At 51.5% G+C, this 26,683-nt stretch overlaps 1 protein-coding gene and 1 pseudogene across 2 annotated transcripts; both read left to right on the forward strand.

Annotated features, from left to right (window-relative positions):
- Window positions 1-1,298: 1,298 nt before the first annotated feature.
- LOC122463850 lies at window positions 1,299-4,930 on the forward strand (annotated as a pseudogene).
- A 9,113-nt stretch (window positions 4,931-14,043) lies between these two features.
- On the forward strand, window positions 14,044-18,377 carry LOC102935119 (mast cell protease 1A). 2 transcript variants are annotated; one of them, XM_037886002.1, is made up of 5 exons: window positions 14,044-14,169; window positions 14,276-14,423; window positions 14,602-14,737; window positions 15,279-15,530; window positions 16,938-18,377. In XM_037886002.1, the coding sequence occupies exons 1-5, from the start codon at window positions 14,109-14,111 to the stop codon at window positions 17,067-17,069; spliced, it is 729 nt and encodes a 242-aa protein (XP_037741930.1). In that variant the 5' UTR covers window positions 14,044-14,108; the 3' UTR covers window positions 17,070-18,377. The 2 variants fall into 2 exon arrangements, with proteins under 2 accessions (XP_037741930.1, XP_037741931.1); XM_037886003.2 differs by lacking the exon at window positions 16,938-18,377 and adding an exon at window positions 16,446-16,835.
- Window positions 18,378-26,683: the final 8,306 nt, after the last annotated feature.

Raw genomic sequence — 26,683 nt, forward strand, 5'->3', positions numbered from 1 at the left:
TAAAATGATAACCGTAGTCCCTTGGCTATGGGACAATCGAAAGGCCTTAGGGGTCTGCTTTTGAAAAAACAGCCGCAGCCTGGCCTCTCTTTTTCCTGGTGCTGTTTTGTGTCTGCTAATAATTGTGTCTGATCCACCGTGACTTGATTTTTACTTCAAAATGTCTCCACCCTCAGGGCCAGATTCTGCTGTCAGTCACCCCCCGGAAACCAGATTTCCCCGTGCATCCCCAGCAGCACAATCTGCCTCCCAGTAAGCCAGGTCATTTATTGAACGTGGCTGGGGTTTTCAAGGGGAATTCGGGGTCCAGGCCCCACTGAAATTCAACAGGAGTTGGGCCTCTAGTCAGTCTCCTTTGAGAATCCCAGTCTGAGCTCCCACCTGGATTCACACAGCAATCCACGCCGCTTCAGGTGGCCAGCACAGCTCACGTTTGGCTTCACGTGATGGAGAAACTCTGCTCTTCCGAGAAGCAATAAATCCACCGGCCCAACTGTGAGCCGTATGGAATCGACACATGCAGTGATGGGCGACGGTCACAAGCAGCTGTTAGCATCTCCAGAGCTCGGCCTGGGTGGGAGCCAAGTTTTCGTCCTCATCACTCGGTGATGCTCCGAGTCCGTGTCTCTGCAAACACAGCCTGAGTGTTATCTCAGGGCTCCTCCTTATCATGCCGTTTCAGTTCTTGTCCTTTCCTCTCAAGCCAATCTCACAATCTGCTTTTGATGCCTCGATAACTGGGCATCTGCTCACAGGAGCCAGGGGCAAGTCTCAGACTCGTTCAGGCTCTCAAGCTGCAACATGTGCGTGCAGACATAAGTCACACGAACCTTTGGTCAAGTTTTACCTGCCATCTGCGTCTTTGCCTGCATTCTCCCTTGAGACCTGTCCATCCTCGTTCCAGTCAGGGCATGTTTCATAGAAAAATCCCGCTGGCACCAAGCTTTGGAAAGGCCTTTGTATTGCTCGCTCCACAAAAAGACCTGGGTATGTAACCCTTCCTCTCCCAGGATGGGTCTTCAGCCACCTCTAGCCACTGCTCCGTAGAGGAGTCTGATACTGCTGACAACAAAGGCAACTTACCCTTTAGCTCAAGTGGTTGTGGCCCCTGCTTTGCATGCAGGAGGTCCCCGGTTCCAATCCCCCTAATCGCCCAAGCAGCATTGGGTGGATGTGCATTAGTCATTTATATCTTGAGATATCAGTAGGGGTCAAGAAATCACTGCGTAGGTCTCAACCCAGCAAGGCACGCACCCGCCGGGAGGAGGGGAACAGGAAATGGGGAGTTTGCATGAGATGGCAGCGCGTGCTGGTCAGCGGTTAGGCAGGAGGAGATGGGAGATGCAGCAGGGGCAGGCCAGCTCTGATAGTTTCCTGGCTTCCGACTTTCGTTGGTCTGAAGCTATAAAACCAGCCCCGGGGCAGCAGGAGGCTCCCAGCCTGGAAGAGGACCCAAGGAGCTGTGAATTCAGAGATGGAGCAGCCCCAATGTCTCCTGCTCCTGCTCTCCCTGCTGTCCTACCCCTCAGCCCGTGCTGGTGAGTAGAGGAAGCCATGGGCTGCAGAGGCGGTGAGTTGTATGGGCCCGTGGTACCTGCGCTCCAGCAAATTCAGGGCCCGGGAGGGGGCCCGGCTCCACCAATGTTTGGGGCTGGGTCTCTCCCCCAACCCCGGAGCATCCCTGCCTGCGCCCTGGGCAGCGGGCGGCCACCCTGGAGCTCCCCATTGCGCTTCCTCGCCTGCCACCGCCGCGGCCGGTTACAAGGGAGCGGCGCCGGGGGCAGGCTGAGGCGGCTGCTGGGCCGGAGATGGGGAGGAGGTGCATGGCAAACCCCCTCCCCTACCCCGGGCAGGCGACTCTGAGTCAACTCCAAGGGCGGGGGGGCACAGATGGAGCAGCACGCAGGGCAACCTGGCCGCACCTCTGCGTAGGAGCCAGAGGGGGGACATGACGCCTCTTCCAGGAGCTGCTTGAGGTAAGCACTGCCCAGGGTCTACACCCTTGACCCCCTCCCACTCCCCAACCCCCAGCCCCGATCCCCTTCCCACCCTCCAAACCCCTTGGTCCCAGCCCAGAGACCCTCCTGTACCCCCAACCCCATCCCAGAGCCCGCACCCCAAGCTGGAGCTCCCCCACACACCTCCAACCCCCTGCCCTAGCCCCCTCCTGCACCCTGAACTCATTTCGAGCCCAACCCCGGAGCTCACACCCCCAGCCAGAGCCCTCACCCCCTCCCACACCCCAACCCCCAATTTTGTGAGCATTCATGGCCCGCCATACAATTTCCATACCCAGATGTGGCCCTCGGGGGTTTGCCCACCCCTGCTTTACACTGCAATTTTTAGCCCTGCACCTGAGCCAGCTGCCCCAGGCCCCAAGTGCCATGGGTGTTTTATTGCATTATGGACATACTCTTAGGGTTTGTAGGTTACATCTGCTGCAGAGGGCCTCTGGTATTTAGATCCACCTCTCTGGGCTTTGTCCTTGTGTGACAGCCGCCCTCTCGACTACCACAGCAGGGACTGAACCAGAGCAAACCTCACGGGCTGCTGTAACTAGAGCTGCAGTTCTGTAGCGAGGGAAGGGTGAGCAGACACCCAGTGTGAAAAACCGGGACTGGGGGTGGGGGGTAATAGGAGCCTATATAAGAAAAAGCCCCCAAAATCGGGCCTGTCCCTATAAAATTGGGACATCTGGTCAGGCTAAGTGAGGGCAGCATTATTCACGCCCTCTGTGGATTGGCACAGAGGTGACCAGGTGGCACGGTCATCAGTGGGTTACGGGTTTGGGCTCCGCAGACTCAAACGCCGATGGACCTGTTGTGGCCGCACAGGCGTGACATCATGACGCAATCCCAGGACAGCCCGGTCCCAGGGGATGAGCACGGGCCATCTAGGGAAGTAGCTGGCCAAGGAAAGTGACGCTGCCCAGTCTCCGTCCCTGGGCTGGCATCACACAACCCAAGGATGTGGGTGTTCCAACATCAGAAGGTGACGGTCAGGACGTGTCTAGCTTTGGGGCTCAACCTCCAACCTGGTATCACCCCCATTTCTACATCCTGCCCCCAGGCAGATTGCTGATGAGCAAGCACCTGGAAAAACAAAACCCCAAAACCTTCCTGTTCATCTCCTGCAGGGTCTAACATGTTGTCTCCCATAACAGCTAAGCCACAAAGCCAAACTGAATAAATACGTCCAGGTGATCCCCCTGCCGAAGAGCAGCAGCGACATCCCTGCGGATACCAAGTGCATCGTGTCGGGATGGGGCTACATTGACAAAGAGGTAGCAATGGACAAGCTCTTCGAGACCAACGCCACTGTCCTGAGCCGGAGGAAATGTCTCCTATCCTACCCAGAGCTCAGCGACGGCATGGTCTGTGCGGCCAGCGACCACAAGCGCACTGACGTCAACTACGTACGTCTCTCCATCCCTTCCCGTCCTCCCCAGCCATGCTGCCCTGAGGTCAGCGGGTGGGAAGGGACATCCCCAGCCACCTTAATGGCCCACTTCACTCATGAGCCACAGAGGCACCAAAGGGGCACTCAGAAACATTGTCCTCGTTTTATTTCTGTGCCCCCTGCAGCCAGAGGAGCTGGCTCTTCCCTGCCCCAGCAGAGCTTCCCCGCCCTTGCGCACGCCCCTGAAAGATATTCCCTAGTAGACACAAGACCAGAGCCGTTGAGCCAGTCCCCTGGGGTCACACGGTGGTGGAGCCAGGATTGGAACTAGCCATGAGTGGCTCTATATCCTGCGTTCGTGCCCGCTAGCCCACAATGCGCTTTCTCAGTGCCTATGTTCTACTTAACCCTATTTCCCCGTGTCTTTCTCAGGGGGACTCCAGTGGCCCTTTGGTCTGCAAGGGGCGGCCCAGGGGATTGTCTCCTACGGTTTCCAGTTCCCTCCCTCGGTGTACACTCGCATCGCCCACTACCTGCCCTGGATTCGAAAGACCATGGGGCAGTGACCAGAGAGGAAGACGCTATAGCTTCTCCAGCATCTGCATTTCCTTATGCTGTAGTCACTGGATTTTCTCTCCCCGGGGTGTTACAGGGAACTATAGGGATAACCATGCCCACCGACTCCTCCTTTTGGACTGCCCTTTCCTCTACATTTAAATATCACCATTAGTGGATCAGAACTTTTCTCCCGCCTCTCCCCGCAGGAAGAACACACAGGGCTTAATCCTGAGCCCCTCGCCAAGTTTGCATGCGGGCAAACCCCCCAGGTTAGCCTGGGTGAGGAGGGAGTGAAAACACGGCAAGGAACTCAGCTTTGGCCCAAATGGATTGGAACAAAGCTTTCCTCAGCCAAGCAGCCCCCTCCTGGTTCAGAACACACACGAATCCCACCGTGCCGGGGAGCGTTTCAAAGCACAGGGATTTTGACGGGGCTCAGACACCCAATTCAAAGGCTTTTTGTCGGGAAATGCTGACTCATCAAAACCCAAACGGCCTGTGGCTCAGGGCTGGCTTTGAGGACGCTCCCGATAGAAAATATTAGGGGTTGGTTTTTTTTCTGGATTGCGGAGACTGGCTATTTTGACATTTTCTAGATGGATCATTTTGGATTTGGAGTTGAGGCCACTTTTCATTTTGAAATTTGAATTAACAGCAAGGCAAGGCAAAGCAAGGCAAAGCAAGGCACCTTTTTTTTTTAAAGGGTTGAAATCAAAAATGAAATGTTTTGAAATTAACCAAACTGCTTCCATTGACCAGATCTGATTTTTTTTATTGCAGATTATCAGTTTGAAAAAATCCGCAAGAGTCCCACTGCTCATCCCAATTTGAGACGGGCCTTTCCTCCCCCCCAGACCTTGAAAATTCTGGTGGGACGGGACACCATTTCCTTCCCCATTCTGTTTTTCCTCCCCCTCACTGCCCCATTCCTTCTATGTCCCTGCAGTGCTAGAGTGTAACAAGCATGACAATAAACGAGCTCCTGCATTTTGTAAAGTCTCCTGCCTTATTTTGAAGTTTGTTTCTGCTCATTGTTGTAAAAGGGATACCTGCTTACTGTATTTTTTACTCCATGCATCTGATGAAGTGGGTTCTAGCCCACGAAAGCATCTAAGATGCCCCAAGGACTCCTCGTTGTTTTTGCTGATACAGACGAACGCAGCTACCACTCTGAAACCAGTAAGAAAAGAGAGTACACTGGGTCTCATGTATAGCCAGAGGGCTCGGAGCAGCCAAACCCTGATCCCCTCCCATTGCCACCCCATGCACCTACTGCCAGGTACGCATTTATTAGCCTTCCCCACGCTACATTCCCTGACCATCCTGGGACCTGCAGCAGCCCTGAAAGGGGATTCTACACACACTGTCCAGAACACAAGGACTCCCAGAGCTCAGCACAATAGGGCTGAGTTTCAACACCCCACCTGTGGAGACTCCAGCCTGAGACGCACACAACCTGCTCTCTCTCCCCTTCCCTTTTGTGTTCCTCTCCACCCCCAGCTCTTTGCCTCCTGTCGCCTCTCCCTCTTGCAGCTTGTCCCCGGATTCTGAGACCAGCTACGCCATACCAGCCCGGCGGCAAGATGAGCTGGCCCATCCAGCTCTGCCCAGCTGGAGAAAGACCAGCCAGGGAGAGGGATCAGACCAGCCAGGTGACACCGAGCCAGAGCCCAGAGAAGAGCCGCCCTGAGAGACTCAGAACCGTCTGGGACTGAGCAGCCAGCCCGGATCTTCAGAATGGCCACAAAGGCTGCGTTTTCCCCCACTTTTACGCCCCCGCCGCTTCGCCCCCTTGCATCTGTTTATCCAAAGCAGGGAGAGTGACTGTCCATCACATCAACCCTTTCCTCCCCCCACACCCTCCCAAGAAAGGTTGTCTGACAAAAATAAGAGACACTAACCAACATCCTCTCTTGGAAAAGGGGACTCTGGTAGGGTTTGGCTAAGTTAGGTCTGTACAATCGCTCTGTTTCCCTTCCAAAAAGGGCTTTATGTCTCGGGCCGCTTCTTTTTCTTTTATGCAGCCTGCTCAAGACATTTGCAAACTTTGGCATGAATTGTGCTGCCACGGAGCTAAGCAGGCCGAAGTCTCTGACCTCCAGACTTGTTTAACTCTTTACTATTGTACAGTGACAGGGTCACGTTAACATTCTGGAGGCTCTAGGCCCCCTTGTTCCATCAAACTTAACACAACAGGCCCCAACTCTTAATACACTGAGCTAGAGTCTCAGCCAGTGGAAATGGCCACAACCCCACAGAGCTGATTTGCACCAGCAGAGGATCTGTCTTGTTCTCACTGCCCTGGCAGGACATGATTTTTAACTGTTGGTGACAAACTGATCAACACAGAAGAATCGGCTCTAACAGCAGGAAGTGGGCCGGGAGGGCTTGGTGTAAACACAGTCCTGAGATGAATACAAGGTGAAGGTAGCACTTCCTGCCCCCCAACGGAAGGGCTGTGCCTGCAGCCGAAAAACCCCACAGAGTTGTTTGTGTCTTTTGATGAGGCACACCTCTCTGTGGTTAGAGTTTCTCCTCCCAACTGAAGCAGAAGATGCTTACTGTTCTAATAGGTAAGACACTGGTCTAGGGTCCAGGCGCTCTGGGTTTTATCCCTGGCTCAGGCATGCACCTGCTGCGTGGCCTTGGTCAAGTCACTTCACCTTGCTCCGTGCCTCAGTTTCCCCTCCCACCCTTTGTCTATTCAGACTGTAAATTGGTTGGGGCAGGGCATCTCTCTCACTGCAAGTTCAGACAGCACCCAGCACAATATGGTCCTCTAGATGCTATTAACGGTGATTTTTCCACTCTCCACTTCACCAGAGAGATTTGGCAACCCCCTTAGTACATGAGACCATTGTCTGCTCAGAGCACAGATCTTAAGGTTAACGACTCGGCCTTGTCCCTGGCCCAGTAGGTACCTGCTGCAGCTGCTGGTGGGTTCCACATCCACCCAGAGGCATTCCCCACTCCAACAATTCCCTAACAAGAAGTTCATGGCATCCACCAGAATCCAGACATTGTGAACAGAGAGATTCCCGCCCCAATTGTCACAAGAGCGGAGCAGGCAGGGGGCTGTGGGTCAGGAGGGCTGAGGTGCATTACCACAGCCATGTGTGTGGGGAGCCCAGGAGCAGAGTCAGAGGACAGAGGTGCAGTTTCTTGACTTTAGCAAAGCTTTTGACACGGTCTCCCACAGTATTCTTGTCAGCAAGTTAAAGAAGTATGGGCTGGATGAATGCACTATAAGGTGGGTAGAAAGTTGGCTAGATTGTCGGGCTCAACGGGTAGTGATCAATGGCTCCATGTCTAGTTGGCAGCCGGTGTCAAGTGGAGTGCCCCAGGGGTCGGTCCTGGGGCCGGTTTTGTTTAATATCTTCATAAATGATCTGGAGGATGGTGTGGATTGCACTCTCAGCAAATTTGCGGATGATACTAAACTGGGAGGAGTGGTAGATACGCTGGAGGACAGGGATAGGATACAGAAGGACCTAGACAAATTGGAGGATTGGGCCAAAAGAAACCTGATGCGGTTCAATAAGGATAAGTGCAGGGTCCTGCACTTAGGACGGAAGAACCCAATGCACAGCTACAGACTAGGGACCGAATGGCTAGGCAGCAGTTCTGCGGAAAAGGACCTAGGGGTTACAGTGGACGAGAAGCTGGATATGAGTCAGCAGTGTGCCCTTGTTGCCAAGAAGGCCAATGGCATTTTGGGATGTATAAGTAGGGGCATAGCGAGCAGATCGAGGGACGTGATCGTTCCCCTCTATTCGACATTGGTGAGGCCTCATCTGGAGTACTGTATCCAGTTTTGGGCCCCACACTACAAGAAGGACGTGGATAAATTGGAGAGAGTCCAGCGAAGGGCAACAAAAATGATTAGGGGTCTGGAACACATGACTTATGAGGAGAGGCTGAGGGAACTGGGATTGTTTAGTCTGCAGAAGAGAAGAATGAGGGGGGATTTGATAGCTGCTTTCAACTACCTGAGAGGTGGTTCCAAAGAGGATGGTTCTAGACTGTTCTCAGTGGTAGAAGAGGACAGGACAAGGAGTAATGGTCTCAAGTTGCAGTGGGGGAGGTTTAGGTTGGATATTAGGAAAAACTTTTTCACTAGGAGGGTGGTGAAACACTGGAATGCGTTACCTAGGGAGGTGGTAGAATCTCCTTCCTTGGAAGTTTTTAAGGTCAGGCTTGACAAAGCCCTGGCTGGGATGATTTGATTGGGGATTGGTCCTGCTTTGAGCAGGGGGTTGGACTGGATGACCTCCTGAGGTCCCTTCCAACCCTGACATTCTGTGATTCTATGATTCTATGACCGGTGTGGGGCGGGATCGGGGTGTGCCGGCCCAGGACTGGGCTAGCAGACGTTGCTGTAGCGAAGGATTGACACTTAACTGAGCTTCCCGTTTGGATTTCCATGGTCACCCATAGGGCTGTGCAGTACCCTGACCGTTTACTGCCTCGTGAGCACCTCCCCTTGGCCAGAAGCCACTCTACAGCACTCTGCCTCGATGGCCATCCCACCTCTTCAGGGCCCCTCTAAGAACCCTCCAGGCCCCAGCCCCAGTCTCTCCCCTCCACAAACCCACGCAGCCTGGACCCCAGGTCAGCTGAGCCCAGCCCCCTCCTCCCTGACAGCCTGTCTGTCTGCTTCCCAGTACCTTCTGTCTGAAGTTTGGCCTTCGCCACAGAGCCTTTCCCATCTTTCCCCTGCTTCCTGGGCACAATCGCTCCCCGGCCTGGAGAGCGTTCTCCCAGCACTGTCGCCATTCCCGCCAGGCTCAATCATGCTCCTTCAACGACCGCCCCGCTTCCTGCTGCCTCACCCACCTTAAAACAGACTCTTCCTCCCAGTCCCTACAGATGGGCTCTGCCAGCCGCCCTCCAGTTCCTGAGTCTCTGATCTTCCTCCCACATCAAATCCCCGCATCCCCTACCTGCTGCTCCGCCTCTGTCCGTTCCCTGATTTGGGGGGAAACTCTCCAAGTCTGAAGCCCACACCCTGCCTAAATCCAGCCCTGGCAACGTGTGTGTTCCCTTAGGGATCTAGGCTTACGAACAGGATGGGTCAGACCCAGCAACCTCCACTTCTGCTGTGAAACCACCAGCCACTGACCGCTGTGGTTATGAGTAGCAATCAGGGGCAGCCGTTAGCAATCCCCGTGGCAAGCGGGCGATCCGCACACGTGGAGGAACCGCGCTGAGTGGCCAGCGCTTTGCAGCAGGCTGAGTTCTTATCTCCAAAATGCAGCCGGAGTTTTATCTAAGGGCTCTCCTTGTATCTCTATTGTGGGTCAGATACGGCCTCTCGGCACAAACCTCACTCTCAGTCCCTTCTCTTGAAGCTGCTCTACTCTCCCTAAATAGTTAGTCATCGGAACAGGGACCTGAACGTGGGTCTGCCCTGTTTTAATGGCGGGCTGGAACCACTAGGCTATAGAGTCATCTGTGCTCTTTTTCCCTGGCCCAACAGAACAGCTTCAACCAGTGAGATTGAGCCAACCTGTAGTCCAGTGGCTAGGACAGGCTCCTACAACATGGAAGACCCCACATCAGACAGAGAGAAGAATTGAACCAGGGTCTCCCTCAGCCCCGGTGAGCTCCCTACCTGCTGGGCTAAAGGCTATAAAAAGGCAGTGCCCTCCCCACTAGGATATTTGGTCAAAATGCCCAAAATCCAAACAAACCATTTTGCGTCTGCACAAAACGCTCTGTTTCAGCCTGACATGGCATTTCTCCAACTTTGCGATTCACTGAAAAATTTGTTTTCGGTTCAACCCAAAACAAAAACTTTTATGTTATTTTTCAGAGTTGCCAGCGAACCAAAAAATCCATTATTCCCTCAGTGCTAGCCAAGACCCGTCTCAGGATCAGGATGACAAAGGCCTAACGGTGTCACAGTGGGTCCCAGGAGATGGTGAGAATAGCAGCCATGAGGGTTTCATTTGCTCTTTACGTTCTCCTGTCTCCCAGCCAGCCAGCTCTCTCTGTCTCCAAAGTTCTTTTTTAAAGGACCCCAGAAGGGAGTGAGGGGTGGAATAACCAATCTCCTCGTTATTTTGTCCACCATTTAGGCCTAATTTCCAACACACCAATTGTGGTTCGTTGATTGGTCCCACATACCTCTTGTTCCCCAGCCACGGTCTTAGCCCAGTCCTTCAGTTAGACCAGTCGGCCTTTTTGTTTGGTCTAACTTAGTCTTTCTGTCACCTTCTCCCATCAACTCTTGCGACCGGGGATTGGAACACTTTATAACCTTCTCCCAACTTTCCCAGGCCGGCTCCCAATCGGCGTGGGTCTGCTCGGCCTCAATTATTACAACACTCCCCAGCCCCAACTCACGCCACAGCCAGACCCTCCCAGGCCCTTGCCTCAGGACACAGCTGTGTTCTTGAAATGCCAAACAGAAGCAGTTCCTCTGACCACCCAGAGTTACAGCTCCTACAAGCTTCTGCCATGGCCTCTCAGTGCTGAAAGAAGGATGCTCCATGAGCTCCTCTCCCACCTATAACTCTCTGAGCCCTTCATAGAAAGCCCCTGACCCCCCTTCTCAGCAGGGTCTGATAATGGAAGAAGGCTGGCTGGCTCCAGGCATTGAAAGGGGCAGACCAGCCTGTTGGAGGGCCCTATATAATGGCTGGACCATGTGCACAGACACAGCAGTGTGTATAGTTCCTTATACTTTCCAATTGACTTACATTCCCTGCCAGGCCAGGAGATAGAAGACAGGAAAGAAAGGTGCCAATTTCCTACATCATCTGCTACCCTGGAGACCTGTGCTGCTTTCCTGATGTTGCCTCTGCTCTGTGTGTGTGCCCCCCTTAGGGGTGTTGTATGAAGCTACAGGGATAAAACAAGGCCCCTAATTCCTCCCCAGGGCAGGGCACTAACAGGCTCTCCGCTCTTAAATATCATCATTAGAGGAAGAGGCTCTTCTCCCTGGGGACAAACACACCCTCGTGTGAGCAGAGATTAGGGGGGGCATCATTAGCCTGCCAAGAGATATGCAAAATGTGCTCTTTAAAGATTTAAATCCCCTGAGTTAAGAGTCCCCTGACTGGTCCCCTGGAGGACATGAGGGTCTCTAGCAGGGGGGTTCAGGATTCTGTCTGTACCTGTGGATGTGAGAATGGCCACACTGGGTCACACCAGTGGCCCAGGTAGCCCAGGATTCTGTCTCCGAGAGTGGCCACCGCCAGAGGCTTCGGAGGGAATGAGCAGGACAGGGCAATTACTGAGTTAGCCATCCCCAGTCATCCAGTCCCAGTTTCTGGCAATCAGAGGTTTAGTGACCCCCCAGAGCGTAGGGTTGCCTCCCTGACCATCTTGGCAAGGGGTCTCAAAACCGAGTCCCAGAGCCACACGCTCAGCTGATGTCAAATGCAGCTATGGCCCCACTGACCCCCCACAGAGAATACGGCACAAAACTGAACCAGGGATAATTCCAGAGACCCTTCCCTCAAAGGGTCTGACACTGAACCTAGAGCAGAGCTCTAGGCAAGTGGGCTCTTTAGACAACTTCCCTGTCTGCTAAGACTTGAGGTCCTCTTCTTACCTAGGGTCTGAGCCAGCTCCTGTTGGGATCTATGGTTATGGGCTGAATCAAGCCCCTGCAGACCAGGCACTGAGCAAGCAGCGCCAGCTAACCGTCCTCCTGCTGAAGGTGTTTGCAGTGGGAAGGAGGTAACACAGCCTCTTCTGGTAGCTCCTGCTTCGGATTGCTGCTCTTGTTGGGCAGATGCCTGGGATGGACTCAGCGGCGTCCGGGGTGGAGCGCAGAGGGGAGAAGCATCTTCTCTTCCTCTATGTCCCACTGACGCCATCAACCTCAGGACATTAAGGCCAAGATTTCCAAGGAAGATTAATGACTTTGGGAGCCCAGTTGGAAGGGTCTGATTTTCACAGACTGCCGAGCAGTCACCTGCTGAAAATCGGGCCCCTTCACGGCGTCTCCACGGAAACTCTCGGCCTAAGCGATGCCTTAAGTCTCTTCTCTTCCAATACCGCGCTTGTGACGATAGCATCCGAGCCAAGCGGTGCACGGGCTTTATGTGGGCTCTCCGCAGAGAGAGAAGTATCCCTCCCCCCCCCCCGCCCCCGACGAAATGGCAAAGGCCTGTGTGGTTTTCGGTTACAGACTGGGCAGCCGTTAGCACCTTCTGCCCAGTGGAAAAATGTATGACAGCAGAAAGGACACTCTCAGGCGGCTGGTGTTCTTGACGGTTATCTCCAGGAAGGCACAGAACCCGTCACGACTGAAAGGAAATACAGATCCTCTCCCACACCACCCGCCACCTTCTCGTGCTCTTCACATGAACGGTTACGGCTATTGCTGGCTCCAGCCGTCACGCGAGGTCCGTGACACGAACAGATGGTTCTCAGAGGGAGAGGAGAGGAGCGGGGTTTCCCACGACGCAGGACTTTGCAGTGGTGCAGGCCACATCGTTTATTAACAGCCTGCACCAGAGGGTTCATAATGAGATGGCCACACCAGGTGTTGCCACAGAACGAGTGAGATTAACCCAGAGTAAGGGGGAGCATGAGGAATTCCTTCAGGACTTGGCTACCTGACGGGAGATGAAACTCAACAAAGACACATGCAAGGGAACAATTTAAACTACTCAGTCATAGGGCTTAATAAAATAATAATAATAATGCCACCTCCTAGCTCTTGTCTAGCATATCCCAGCCATAAATCCCCAAGCGCTTGACAAAGGAGGTGAATATTATTATCCCCATTGTACAGATGGGGAAACTGAGGCACAGAGCAAGGCTGTGATTTGCCCAAAGTCACCCAGCCAGGTCAGTGGCAGAGCCACGAACAGAACCAGGGTCTCCTGGGTCCCAGACCAGTGCTGCATCCACTGCAAGTTCCAAATGGGTTACAACAGTGACGACCACCCTCTTGGTCAACGCGTTAGGTTTGAACTCGGCACCTACAGTGCTAAACACACAAGCTGCTACAGCGTGAGCTGAAGACCCCACATGCAGCAAATGGGGGCTGATGGGGCATGAAACTCACGCTTAACCCCACGTCTCTGCCCATATCCAGCCCATTTTTAATCCCCTGCTCCTGGGAATAGAGGACACGGCCGGCCCAGCGCTTGGGAACGACTCCTGCTCACTGCAGAGGGCTGGTCCCAATGCGTAGCCTTTACTTTCATCCACATGTAATCTCCGCTGACACCAGCACTGCATCATCCCAGGGCGACCTTGGGGAAGTAACGTCCGCTTCCCAGGCCTCAGTTTCTCCATCTGTAAGATGGGGATAACGGTACTGGCCTGCCTTTTTAAGTGCCTTGATCTGTGCACGTGAGACGTGCTATAGCCATAGGATAGGAATGGTACAGAAGGACCGAGGCCTCTCCACTCCGATCTAACCAGCCTACTGGGGCCTGTTCTACAGAGCACATTTCCATCTGTCCATTGCTAGCCCCGGAAGATCCCCTGCTGGCTGGGTGACAGCCACCCTCTTCTCCAGCACACCACAGACCTCCGGAGCTAAAAGCACCTGCTGCCGTAGCTTGAGCTAGGAAGCCAAGGCTCCGCCATGGATCGGGCACCACATGACACCTATAACACACTCACCGGGGAGGTTACACCTGCACCCAATCACTGGGCACTTTGCAGACGTTGTCTTCCTTGTCTCACGCTGTGTAGGCCCCATGCTTTCCATGCCCCACAGGAAAACCCCATGCCCAGTGTTGATCTATGGGGGGGCATTTATCATGAGCACAGTGCATGCTGGAGCATCAGCTCTGAGATCCTGGGGAAGGTGCTTTATGGAGCCAGGTTTGTGTTTGTTTTAAGCAGGGCCCGTTAACACAACGACTGCTCTCTCCTGACTGGCTGCCCCACTGGGAACAGGAGATGCATTGTCCTGCACCCCCCCAGAAGTGGTCAACTTGGTGATCGGGCCAGCTTCCGAGCATCTGAAGCAAGTGACCAGAGGCCAGTGGAGAGGAGATAGCAGATAGACGCACAAGGATCTGATTGTGCCCAGATCATTTAGATCAGCCCAGCACATGCGGTTTCCTGGTTTACGAGTTTCATTGGTCTGAGGCTATAAAACCAGCCATGGGACAGCAGGAGGCTCAGATTGGCGCCCAGCCTGGAAGAGGACCCGAGGAACTGTGAACTCAGAGATGGAGCGGCCCCCATGTCTCCTGCTCCTGCTTTCCCTGTCCTACCCCTTGGCCCATGCTGGTGAGTAGAGGAAGCCATGGGCTAGGGTGACTATCCAGGGTCTATGCACAAGGTGAGGAAGGAGCCATCCCCTCACCTCCTGATCAGGAGTCCGCGTGTCTTTCAGGTGCTTTGCGGAATCAGATTGTTGGGGGGCATGAAGCCAAGCCCCACTCCAGACCCTACATGGCAGCCCTGAAGGTTTCGGGTGATTTTGGCTGCGGGGGATTTCTGGTGGCCCCGGATTGGGTGATGACCGCCGCTCACTGCATGGGGTAGGTACCGTCGCCGGGTTTGTCCTTCTCACGCTGGTTGACAGAATAAATTTTAAAGCAGGATTCGTCTGCAGTCTGTGTGAAGCCAGATGTCTCTGCATCCTTGCCCCCATTGCTCGGGGAGGGGAGAGGGGCTGTGCCAGGGAAAGTGACCCACGCTGTCTCCTGCCCATTTCAGGGATATCACCGTGATCCTGGGAGCTCACGATATCCATAAGCCAGAGGCGTCTCAGCAGGTGCTGGGGGTTGAGACTTACTACAACCACCCTGAATACAATGACATCTTGATAGCTAATGACATCCTGCTGCTAAAGGTAAGTGACTTGTCTGCAGCGGGGGGAGGTCCCCCTGACAGCTGCTTCGGGGGAGCGGGGGGGCTGAGGGGCTAAGTGCGGATGGCTGAGAACAGAGAGAGACTTTTACGTCTTGTGCTGTGGGGAGAAGTCAAAGCTCACTTTGCAAACTGGGCTTTATTATTTTGAGATGGTCCAGCCAGAGAAAGGAAACCGTGGGCAGATCCTGCAACCTCAACTTTCCTGGAGTTCCTTGGGGGTCAGGAGCACTCAGCCCCGCTCAGAATAGATCACCCAGTGTCAGCCTCACTGTCCCACATCCCCTGCAAGCTGCATGTTCTCCAGTATTGCCTCCCTCCTGTCCCCTAGGCTGCTTAGTGTAGGTGCTCAGGGCCTGATGCTGTAGGTTGCTGAGCACTGGCTCTGAGGATGCTCAGTTTCTTCCATCACCTGGCCAGGTGGGGCCACTGGACATCTTCTCCCTGAGCCATTCTCACCCCTTCCTCCAGATTCCATTGACTACTGCTTGGGGCTTAATACCCCTCCTCTTCCTCCCACCCAGCTGACAGCGAAGGCCAAGCTGAATAAATATGTCCAGGTCATCCCTCTGCCCAAGACCAGCAGCGACGTCCCCACCGACACCAAGTGCAGCATAGCGGGATGGGGCTACATTGACAAAGAGAGGGTCACCAACAGGCTCTTTGAGACCAACGTCACCATCTACAGCCGCAGGAAATGCCTCAGCATCTACCCCAACCTCAACGATGGCATGCTATGTGCCGGCAGCTTCCACCACCTCAAGGACTCCAGCCAGGTCAGTACTGGAAACACCGGCAATCGGGTGGAAGTGTAGGCACCAGGACCTCAGCTCCTGGGCTGGGACTGCCAGGCAAGCTACTTAGGTTCCACTCTAAGAGGAAAAAGAAAAGGAGGACTTGTGGCACCTTAGAGACTAACCAATTTATTTGAGCATAAGCTTCCGTGAGCTACAGCTCACTTCATCGGTTGCATACTGATGAAGTGAGCTGTAGCTCACGAAAGCTTATGCTCAAATAAATTGGTTAGTCTCTAAGGTGCCACAAGTACTCCTTTTCTTTTTGCGAATACAGACTAACACGGCTGTTACTCTGCACTCTAAGAGGAGGGACTTTCATGGATGCAAATCTCCTGCCAGCTCATGTGTCTCCCGTAAGGGTTTCCCCCATGTGGTTTCTTGCTAGGGTGATCAGCTGTCCCGATTTTACAAGGACAGTCCCGATTTTTGGATAGCTCTCGTATATAGGCTCCTATTACCCCCCACCCCCGTCCCGATTTTTCACATTTGCTGTCTGGTCACCCTATTTCTTGCTACCAGGCTGACACAAGCCCTGCATTCAGCTCCTGGAGGAGGGCTTGCTGCTGAGCCCGGAGATCTGTGGAAGCACATGGCCCGGCACCGACGGGTTCCTTCGTGAGTCCCATCTACAGGAAAGCTGGGCAAAATTTTTCAACCCCCATTTTTATTTTTATTTTATTTTTTGGCAAAAACATGCAGATTTAGGTCAACCGAAACATTGCACAAAGTTGTGTTAAATTCACACAATGGTTTCGGTGAAAAAAAACAACTCCCTCCCTGCCCCCCCAAATTTCTGAACAAAATTGAAACACCTTTTCAAAACAGAACGTTTTGATTTTTCGATTCGAAACACCTCGCCCTTCAGAAATTCCTCTCCGTTTTTCCTTGAAAAAGCTCGACACCCCAAGGAAATGGTTCATTTCGCCAAGCCCCTTTTCCCCCGTGCTGCTGTTTGGAACTGGCGCGAGCTGAAAACGCCATCATTCGCCCAGATCGCTTTGGGCAGTGCCGGCGGGTACGTCTCTGCCGCGGTCACAGGGGGGCGATCGCCGCCAGGTGTACACGTAGACGAGCTGGCTTTAATTTAGCTGACTCGGGTACCACAGCCGTGAAGCCGCGGCAGGGCGGGCTAGCCCTGGGAGCGCTGACCCAGGGTTCTGGATGGGTTTGGACACCCTACACTGGTGCAGCTGCAATGCTCCAGTAATCCTTACTTGGGAACATCATTCATGAGCCGCAGTCGTACCCAGTGATTGCAGTACCTGTGACATGGGGCTACCACTTTGGGTTTGCACAGAACAGCCAACTCAATGGGTTGACCCCTGGGATTAAGTTGGCCCTGTGTCTGGAGGGCCTCTGAAGTCTCTCCTCTTCTCTGTTTGGCAGGGGGATTCCGGGGGGCCTCTGATCTGCAACGGGGTGGCACAGGGAATTGTTTCCTTTGGCTACAGCTTCCCTCCTGCCGTCTACACCCGCATTGCCAACTACCTTCCGTGGATCAGGAAGATCATAGGCTAGAGGACCGGAGAGGGAGATGCTCCAGCTTCTCCTCCAGCATCTTCTGCCTTGGAGAGCCGTGCTGCTTTCCCTTATACTGCATCCACTGGCTTTTTCTCCCTTCCTGGTGTTGTATGAAACCGTAGGGGACAAGACTCTCTCTAGGTGCCTCTATGGCCTTGTTACTGTAGCTCTGAAGGCCTGCAGGCCCAGCAGGTCCCTTGTCACCTGGGTTCTGTTGGCTCAGGAGAGGAATGTCAAGTTTTCAGCCCCCTGAGTGAATATTCTCTTGACTGGTCCCCTGAAGAAGCAGAGGCTTAATACGAGCCAGGGGCTTTGCTGTTCTGAGGGTCTTCAGGATTCCTTCTGTCCCAGTTGACTTAAATAGGGCACAGCTGCCCAGTCTCCGGCATGTGCCTAGACCATCAGAGCAGAGCCAGGGATAATTCTAGAGCAGGGGGCACTGAAGAGGGTTGAAATCGGCCCAAGGAGGTGGTTTTGGACCACCTGGAGGGGAAGGCTCTGACCTGTGCTCGCTCCCTCCTGGGCGTTCCCTGGTTTGTTTCCCTGGTTCAGTCCCAGGCTGAGGTTGGGCTTCACTTGGGTTTACAGAGGAGTTTCTCTCCCTGGCAATTTCAGCTGGTGCCACATTGTCAGAGCTGAAGCGGAGAGAAATCCAGAGGCTGGAAAGGGTCCAGCAAAAGCATGCAGCAGCAGGCGTCTGAATCCTGGCCAGTCCCCAACTCCCCAACGCTATGTTCTCACACCCCCTTCACCCCGGTCACTGCTCCATTCCTCCTCTGTCGCTCGCTGCGATGCTGGGCATGTAACAAGCCTGAAAAAATAAACACCAATCTGCATTTCACAGCGTCTCATTCTCCAACTTCACAACGTCCCTTTTCAGTGGGTTTCTGATCATTCTCCAGATAAACACAAAGGGCCAAATTCTGCTCCCAGTTGCAATGGGGTAGGCCCTTTGATTTCAGTGGGTTGCATGGGTGTAAATGAACACCTCAGCCCAAAGGAGAACAGCCCTCTTTCCACTTCCCAGGCCACAGGCGGAAGTGCCCCAGGAGAACTGAAAAAGACCCATGTGGTTTTCTGTTTTCCGGACTATGCAGCCTTTAATATCTCCTGTCTAGAGGGAACTTTGCAAGTGGGAAGGGCACGGTCTGTAGGTGTTCCTGGTCCTTATTGCTGGGAATGTGTAACCCACCTGATTATGTGATATATGCCATCATGTGCCAGCAATGCTCCTCTGCCATGTACATTGGCCAAACCAGACAGTCTCTATGCAAAAGAATAAATGGACACAAATCTGACATCAGGAATTATAACATTCAAAAACCAGTAGGAGAACACTTCAATCTCCCTGGTCACTCGATAACAGACCGAAAAGTGGCAATTTTTCAACAAAAAAACTTCAAAAACAGACTCCAACGTGAAACTGAAGAACTGGAATTAATTTGCAAACTGGACACCATCAAATTAGTCCTGAATAAAGACTGGGAGTGGTTGGGTCATTACAAAACCTAATTTTGCCCATACTAATTTCCCCCTACTGTTACTCACACCTTCTTGTCAACTGTTTGAAATGGGCCACTCTCATTACCACTACAAAAGTGATTTTTCCTCCCTTAGTATCCTACTGTTAATTGAATTGTCTCGTTAGACTGACCTCCCACTTGGTAAGGCAACTCCCATCTTTTCATGTGCTGTGATTTCATGTGCTGCTACTATATTTCCCACTCCACGCATCTGATGAAGTGGGTTTTAGCCCACGAAAGCTTATACCCAAATAAATTTGTTAGTTTCTAAGGTGCCACAAGGACTCCACATTGTTTTTGCTGATACAGACTAACACGGCTACCACTCTGAAACCTGCCGCCTGATTAGCTTTGCCGTTCAGTTTAGATACAGACCCTCTCACATACTGCCCGCTGCCTCCTTGTGGCCCTGGGTTTGTCACTGATCGCTGCTAGAAAAAGCTCGAGAGGAGGAAAACTCCCACTGCCGGAGCAGAGTTAGGCCAGTGCTGAGCAGGTCCAGCTTTACCAACTTGCATGATTTCATTGCATATCATGACGTCTTGGTGTTTTCCTTTCTCAGCTTCCATTTTGTAAAAAAATTTCTAGCCCAGCGCTAACCATGGGGGATAGGAAGAAGCTTCACTGGGGTAATTTATCTAATAACTGGGTTTCTTACGCTTTATTCTGAAGCAGCTGGTTCTAGCCACAGTTAGAGACAAGACAGTGGCCTAGGAACTTGGGGTATGATCTGGACCCCGTTACCCACCCCCACCCCCATCTGAGCCCCTCACTATCTACCACATGGTCAGTTAGAGGCACTCATGTGCCACAGAGTGAAACTCATCCCTTTCTAACTGGGTTTAAAGCTGTCAGTCAAACATAGGAGTGACGAGAAGGCACATGGCTTCTGATAACAGTCTAAACGGCAGATTTCAGAGGGGTAGCCGTGTTAGTCTGTATCAGCAAAAACAATGAGACACCATGGAAAAATCAACATGTAGACATGACAACTTTATCACAACCATAGCTGATAACTTTATCTCCAAACCCCAAGATTTAAGACTCTCAGGCTCCACCCCCAAGTCACCCATCCTCCGTCACAATCATCAGCAAAATCCACAGCTGGTGTAGATCAGCCTAGGTCCCTTGGCTTCAGTAAAGCTAAGCAGACTTATACCAGCTGGGGATTTAGCTCCCTCTGTCTCCAGAACCCTAATGGAAGTAGGTTGATAAAGGAGGGAGATTTGGTAAAGAAAGCTTTGAAGGGGAGCAGGGAAAGTTGCTTTTAAGATTTTAAAACCCCCCTGCACAGATGCCGCGTGGATAGTTTGAGGTGCTATACAAATTTAGTGGGGAACAATGCTTAAGGATGGTCTTTCTGTTTTTTTCATGTAAGACAAACAAGTTACGCTGACAAACAACAGCCAACCATTCAGAAACGATGAGCCAGGCTCCAAAAAATATTCACAAGATTGAATTAAAAATCCAGGTGTTTGCATTTGCTGGATCAGGGAGGAATCATTTCGGGTCAACTTGAACGATTTTTTAAGAATTTTTCTCAAAAAAAAATTGGGTCAAACAAAACGTTTTGATGTTGAGAGGTGTTTTCAGGTGTTTGCATATTGTGATAAAATTGAAATAAAACTCTAACAGTCATTTTGACCTCCCCCCAAATCGAAAAAACATGTTTTGACATTTTTGAACTGAAGAACACTTTGACTTTTTTGGGGCTTCTGTTGGCCAAAACAATTCACTGAAATGGGCACACATTCGCAAAAATCTTTCAGTGTCACCAAATCAATCTTGTTTGGGGGAAAAAGAAAACACAAAACCAAACCAATCTGAAACCTTCTGTCTGAAACATTCTACTGTAGAGCATCATCCTTCAAAGGCTTGTAACTCGTCTCTGCCCTCCCTTACTTCCTTCACATTAGGAGCACAGCGCACCCACAAAGTGGTCCCACTTTGATTAAAGAGCTGGGAGTGGCAGGGAGATTCTCTCCGGTGGGAGATCACCAGGCCAAGGCCAGGTGTTGGAGGAAGGATTTGCCTTTTCATCTGGTTTTATCTGAAAACACTTTATAGTGCTTAACTCCAGAATTATTAAAGTATTTATAACTATTGATTCATAGTTCCTAAGGCCAGAAGGGACCACTGTGATCATCTAGTCGGATCTCCTGTATGGCACAGACCCAAGAACTGCCCCAAAATAATCCCTAGAGCAGATCTGTTTGAAGCAGATTTAAAAGTTGTCTGTGAAGGAGAATCCACTCCCACCCTGACACTAGGTAAATTGTTCCAGTGGCTAATTGCTCTCACTGTGAAAAAATTATTCCTTATTTCCAGTCTGAATGTGTCTAGCTTCACCTTCCTGCCACTGGATTGTGTTGGACCTCTCCCTGCTAGACTGAAGAGCCCATGATTAAATATTTGTTCCCTGTGTAGGCACTGATAAACTGTGATCCAGTCACCCCTTATCCTTCCCTTGGTTGAGCAAAATAGATGGAGCTCCTTGAGTCTTTCACTATCAGGCATGTTTTCCAATCCTTTAATCATTCTTGTGGCTCTTCTCTGAACCCTCTCCAATGTATCAACACCCTTCTTCAATTATGGGCACAAGAACCGAATACAAGATTCCAGCAGCGGTCGCACCAGTGCCAAATTCAGAGGTAAAATAACCCCTATCCTCCTACTCGAGAATCCCCTGTCTATGCATCCTACGGTTGCATTAGCCCTTCTGGACACAGACTGACTGGGAGCTCATGTTCAGCTGATTATCCGCACACCCCAACGTTGTCTTTTGCAGAGTCGTTGCTTTCCAGGCTAGAGCTCCCCCCTCCTGTAAGTATGGCCGACAGTCTTTGCTCCCAGGTGGACACATTTAGCCATATTAAAAACCACATTGGTTGCTTGCACCCAGTTTACCAGCCAACCTAGATCACCCTGAATCAGCCACCTGTCCCTCCTGGTCCTTTACAACTCCCCCAATTTTTGTGCCGTCTGCAAACGTGATCAGTGATCGTATTATGCTGGCTTCCAGGTCACTGATGTTAAATAGCACAGGGCCAAGAACCAATCCCTGCGGGACTCCAGTGGAAACAGACCCCGCTCGATGACACATCCAGCACAGGTTAATTACAGCAGCATAGCGCTTTGCCTCTTGTAGTGTGCAAGGGTTTTACAAATGCTAATTAACCCTCAGATGAATACCCTTAACTCTCATTTTGCAGCCAGGGAAACTGAGGCACGGAGGGGCTGTGATGTGTCCAAAGCCACACAGTGAGTCAGCAGCAGAGTCAGGAATAAAACCCAGGCGTCCTGATGCCCAAACTCCCAGACGCAGGCCCGATTCCCAAGTGCATTAAGGACCCGTTAGTTACTCTGCAGTGTAAGGGGAACATGTGCTCACTTTAAGGCCCTTTGCAATCAGCTCACAGATGTTCATTATCTATAAATCCCTAGGCTGGTTAATAGGTTTCCTTTGGTTTATGGCTGCAGCAGTTTTTCTAGGCAGCTAGCGGGTGGGTGTCAGGACCAGCTGCCACACGGTTACAGAGCAGGCCAGAAAAGGAAAAGCAATTGCGGATTGATTTGCTTTTGCCAATTTCAGGAACCTGACAGTCACCTTAGGAGCTCACAATATCCACAAGCAAGAGGACTGCTAGCAAACGTTTGTGGTTCAAAGCTATCACCCGCACCCCGACTACGAAGAATGCCCTCGAGCCAATGACATCCTTTTGCTGAAGGTAACAGATTTGTTGGGCTAATATTCACTTCCAGGTTCATACCTCTGGGCACCATGTGAGGATTGGCGCTTGGCCGTGGTCAGGGGTAATTTATGCCAGAAGGGAGCTGAAGACACAATGTGCAGAGCTGGTTCTGCCCTTTCCCCAGAGTTTGGATCGGGGTGCCAGTTTAGGTCCATCATCTGGGCTCTGCTGTTGGGATGGAGGGCACAGACCCCCGCCCTGTAGAGCATGACTTGGATGACGATTTGTATTGTGGTAGTACCTACCGGCCCAAGACACAGACCCCCAACCCAGTTGCGCTAGGCCCTGTACAATAACAGAACAAAAAGATGGGCCCTGGCCCAAAGAGCTTAGTCCAAGACAAGAGACAGATGAACAGGGGAGGACAAGAAAACAAAGGAGACGGTATTTAATCGGTCAGCATGCTGGGCAGCTGTATTGTCAAGGTTTGTGTAAGCATCATGCCAAAGGAGAGTTTGAGGAGGTGTTGGAAAGGGAGCGATGAGGTGGCTTTGGGGAGGCTTATGGCGTACTCCTCCCATGCGAGATGGGCAGCAGGGGAAAAAGCACAAAGGGGCTTATCTGAGAGCATAACAAATGGGCAATGGAGGCTGGTCTCATGGGTGGTCGGAGGCGGGAGTCAAGCTCTTGATTGCGCGAGAGAGGATAGGGCGCTGGGTGGGAACAGGCCAGGAGGGGCCTGGAAAGTAGTTTGGTTTGATGCGACGGAGAAGGGAGAAGCAGGAGAGGCAGTCTGGCCTTCGGCTCTCTTAGAAACATGCAGTGACAGAGCCTTTGGTGGACGATATTTAAAACCCTTAACACATTTCTGGATCTCCCCCACCTCCACCCCCACAGCTGAAGGGGAAAGCCAGACTAAATAAATAGGTCAATGTCATTCGCCTGCCCAAGGCCAACAGAGATGTCGCCCCACGGAGCCAGTGCAGCGTAGCTGGATGGGGCCATATCGACCATGGAAAAACCACCGACAAGCTCTTTGAGACGGACATCACCATCCGGCCAGCAAAGGAATGCCGCTCTTTGAACCCCGGGAAAACTAATCATATAATCTGCACAGGGAGCAAACACTGGGTCAAGGACTGCAGCCAGGTCAGTAGCAGCCGCGTCTAGGGGCGGACGGCATGGGAGGCAGGCCAGAGGGCTACAAAGAGGTACATGGTAGCAGCCTAACCTTGGTAGCAGCAGATCTGTAAATTATCTGAGTTACTATTGCTAGTTTAAAACAACATTCTGGCCAGGACAGGTGTCTGTTCCTTTGTCTTGGTTATTTTGTCTCTCCTACCAACTTCTGTTCTCCTCTGTCTCTCTGTAACCTCTTCTTCTGTAGGTCCCTCTCCATTTCTTCCTGGCCCTACCTAGCCCATTATTCCCCATTTTGCAGTTAATTTCTACTTCCTAAGTGAAGTCCTTTGTCTTTATTACATCTAATTGTGTTGACTTCAACCAGTTCTCCAATTTATCAAGATTATTTTGAATTCTAATGTTCTCCAGAGTGTTGGAAGCCCTCCCAGCTTGATGTCATCTGCAAATTTTATAAACATCCGCTCCACTCCAAGTCATTAATGAAACGCTTGACTAGTGACAGATCCCACTAGATACATCCTCCCAGTTTGACTGCAAACCATTGATCACTACTCTCTGAATAGGTTTCAGAGTAACAGCTGTGTTAGTCTGTATTTGCAAAAAGAAAAGGAGTACTTGTGGCACCTTAGAGACTAACCAATTTATTTGAGCATCAGCTTTCGTGAGCTACAGCTCACTTCGTCAGATGCATACTGTGGAAAATACAGAAGATGTTTGTTTTTATACACACAAATCATGAAAAAATGGGTGTTTATCACTACAAAAGGTTTTCTCTCCCCCCACCCCACTCTCCTGCTAGTAATAGCTTATGTAAAGTGATCACTCTCCTTACAATGTGTACGATAATCAAGGTGGGCCATTTCCAGCACAAATCCAGGTTTTCTCCGCACCCCCCCCCCCAAACAAACCCACTCTCCTGTCTATCCCCCAGTTGTGCACCCACCTTTTAGTAATTTCATCTAGACTACATTTCCCTAGTTTGCTTATAAGAACGTCACGTGGGACTGTGTCAAAAGACTTACTAAAATTAAGATTTCTCCTCTACTGCTTCCCTCCATCCACTAGGCCAGTAACTTCATCAAAGAAGGAACTTTGACTGGTTTGACATGATGTCTTCTTTACAAATTCACGGGGGCTAATACTTATAATGCTTACAAACTAATTGTTTAAAAGTTTGTTCTAGTATCAAAGTTAGGCTGACTGGTCTATAATTCCCCAGGTCCTCTTTGTTCCCCTTTTTGAAGAGAGGTACTATGTTTGCTCTTCTCCAGTCCTCTGGGACCTCACCCACCCTCCATAAGTTTTTGAAGATAATTGCTTCAACTAGTTCCTTAAGAACCCAATCATGAATTTTGTCAGGCCCTGCTAACTTTAATACATCTAATGTATCTAAATATTTCTTAACCTGGCTTTCCCCTTTTCTGGCTTGTGTTCCTTCCCCCTTGTTAATATTAATTGTGTTAAGTATCTGGCCACAATTAACCTTTTTTATGTAGACTGAACTAAAGTAGGCATTATACCCCTGCACCTTCTTGATGATGTCTGTCTTTAGCTCTCCTTCCTTACTAAGCAGTGGGCCTGCACTTACTTTCATCTTTCTCTTGCTCCTAATATATTTATAGAACCTCTTCTTATTGCCTTTTATGACTCTTGCCCCATCTGTAACTCATTCTGAGCCTTAACCTTTCTGATTTTATCCCTACAAGCTTGTGCTGTTTTTTTATTCTCATGCTGATTCCATCCGTGGCATCAATATTGGGAGTGCTAATGTAGACATGGTTGCCCACGGCCATCAGCATTCTTAACCCCATGGGCCTGATTCTCCCTTGTCCTGCACCTGCTGTCTAAGGTACTTTGGCTCTCATGACTATGGTATCCGAGTGCCTCGCACTCTTTGTGTTTATTCTCAACCCCTGGGAAGATGGCGGCAGTGCTATTATCCCCATTGTATGGAAGGGGAACTGAGCAGAGAGAGGTTAAAAGTCTTGCCCAAGGTCACGCAGATGGAGCAAGGACTTGAAGCCAGGTCTCTCAGTTGCTAGGCCAGTGACTGAGCCAGCCCTCCTGCCTGCCACCACTTTACTCCAACTTTGGGCTGGTGTCAATGACACCACAAGGTGCAGGGCATGGGAGACAATAGGGCCCCCCTCCCCCCCTCGTAAGCCAGCTCTGAGCAGATCTATATGACAAAGGTTAAACAAACGGCATTGGCCTGTCTACACTCGTGCTCCCAGTGGGACAGCTGCATTGGTAGTTGCAGTATATGTGGAGGGTGGGGAATATTAGCATAGAGGACCAGACCAGTGGGTATAAGGGAGTTTATGCCGTCATGCACGTTTCTGAATTTGGGCTGATGTTCCCAATTCTGGAAGGAGTTCGTGTCCCGCCCCAGTGAGCCAGGATTGACGCCGACACTCATGCATAGCCCCTGCTCTGATCGCGGCTTCATTCCTTCCTCGTTCCTGCATTGCCGGATCGTCACGAGCATGAAAAATAAACTCTCCCCTGTATTTCAGAGAGTCCCTCTCTGCTGCGAGTCTTATTGCCTGGGGCTTTCCGGACATCGCTCTGAGAACGTGAGACTGGGAAAAGCTGAGGGGTTATTTCCAGAACCGTGAATCACTCGGGGGTCTCCTTTACAGCTAGAAAGTTTGGGGCTTAGTCTACACTGCCAGCATCTGTAAGTGGGCTAGGAGCATGAAAAGAATGACACTGCCAATGGGCAGTGAGGCTGGCACAATGGTGTAGATGTAACTGTGCCAACAGCCGAAGGCTTCTGGTGCCAGAGCTAATGTGGTTCAAAGAGGCGGAGGCAGAAAGGTTCTTCGCCAGCATAACACAGCATCTACAATAGGGGGCTCTGCCAGGTTAGCTAGACCGGCAAAGCAGGGACAGTGTAGACAAGCCCTGGCACAGGGAAACCCTAATCCTCTCCCTCCTTCCCCCACAATCTGTCTCTCCTCCTGTTCCCCAAACCCATGCAGAACTTAGGCTTCTCGCGTCAGGGATTTGGTTTTTATCTCCGGGTCTCATTCAGCAGCGAGGACATAGGTGATGCTGAAAAAATAGTAACCTGACCTCTTCCGGCAGAAGCCAGGCGTGAAGGGTAAGAGACTGCGTCTTCCCCTAGGAACTTACGTAAGGAATGTTACAGATGTCGGGGGGAGGCACAGAGGGGCTGGTCCAATGTGAAAGGGGGAGAATGTGACAGAACTGGAAATTGAACCCAGTTCGAATGCCAGTCCAGGGCTCT

Source organism: Chelonia mydas, chromosome 25 (assembly GCF_015237465.2).
Source record: "Chelonia mydas isolate rCheMyd1 chromosome 25, rCheMyd1.pri.v2, whole genome shotgun sequence".
NCBI classification, from domain to species: Eukaryota; Metazoa; Chordata; order Testudines; family Cheloniidae; genus Chelonia; species Chelonia mydas.

What these genes read in the sequence shown, in the direction of transcription:
- LOC102935119 (XM_037886002.1), top strand. Translation starts at nt 14,109, where the DNA reads ATGGAGCGGCCCCCATGTCTCCTGCTCCTGCTTTCCCTGTCCTACCCC. An exon ending in ATGACATCCTGCTGCTAAAG is followed by an intron (nt 14,738 to 15,278) that starts GTAAGTGACTTG and finishes CCTCCCACCCAG; the next exon opens with CTGACAGCGAAGGCCAAGCT. An exon ending in ACCTCAAGGACTCCAGCCAG is followed by an intron (nt 15,531 to 16,937) that starts GTCAGTACTGGA and finishes TCTGTTTGGCAG; the next exon opens with GGGGATTCCGGGGGGCCTCT.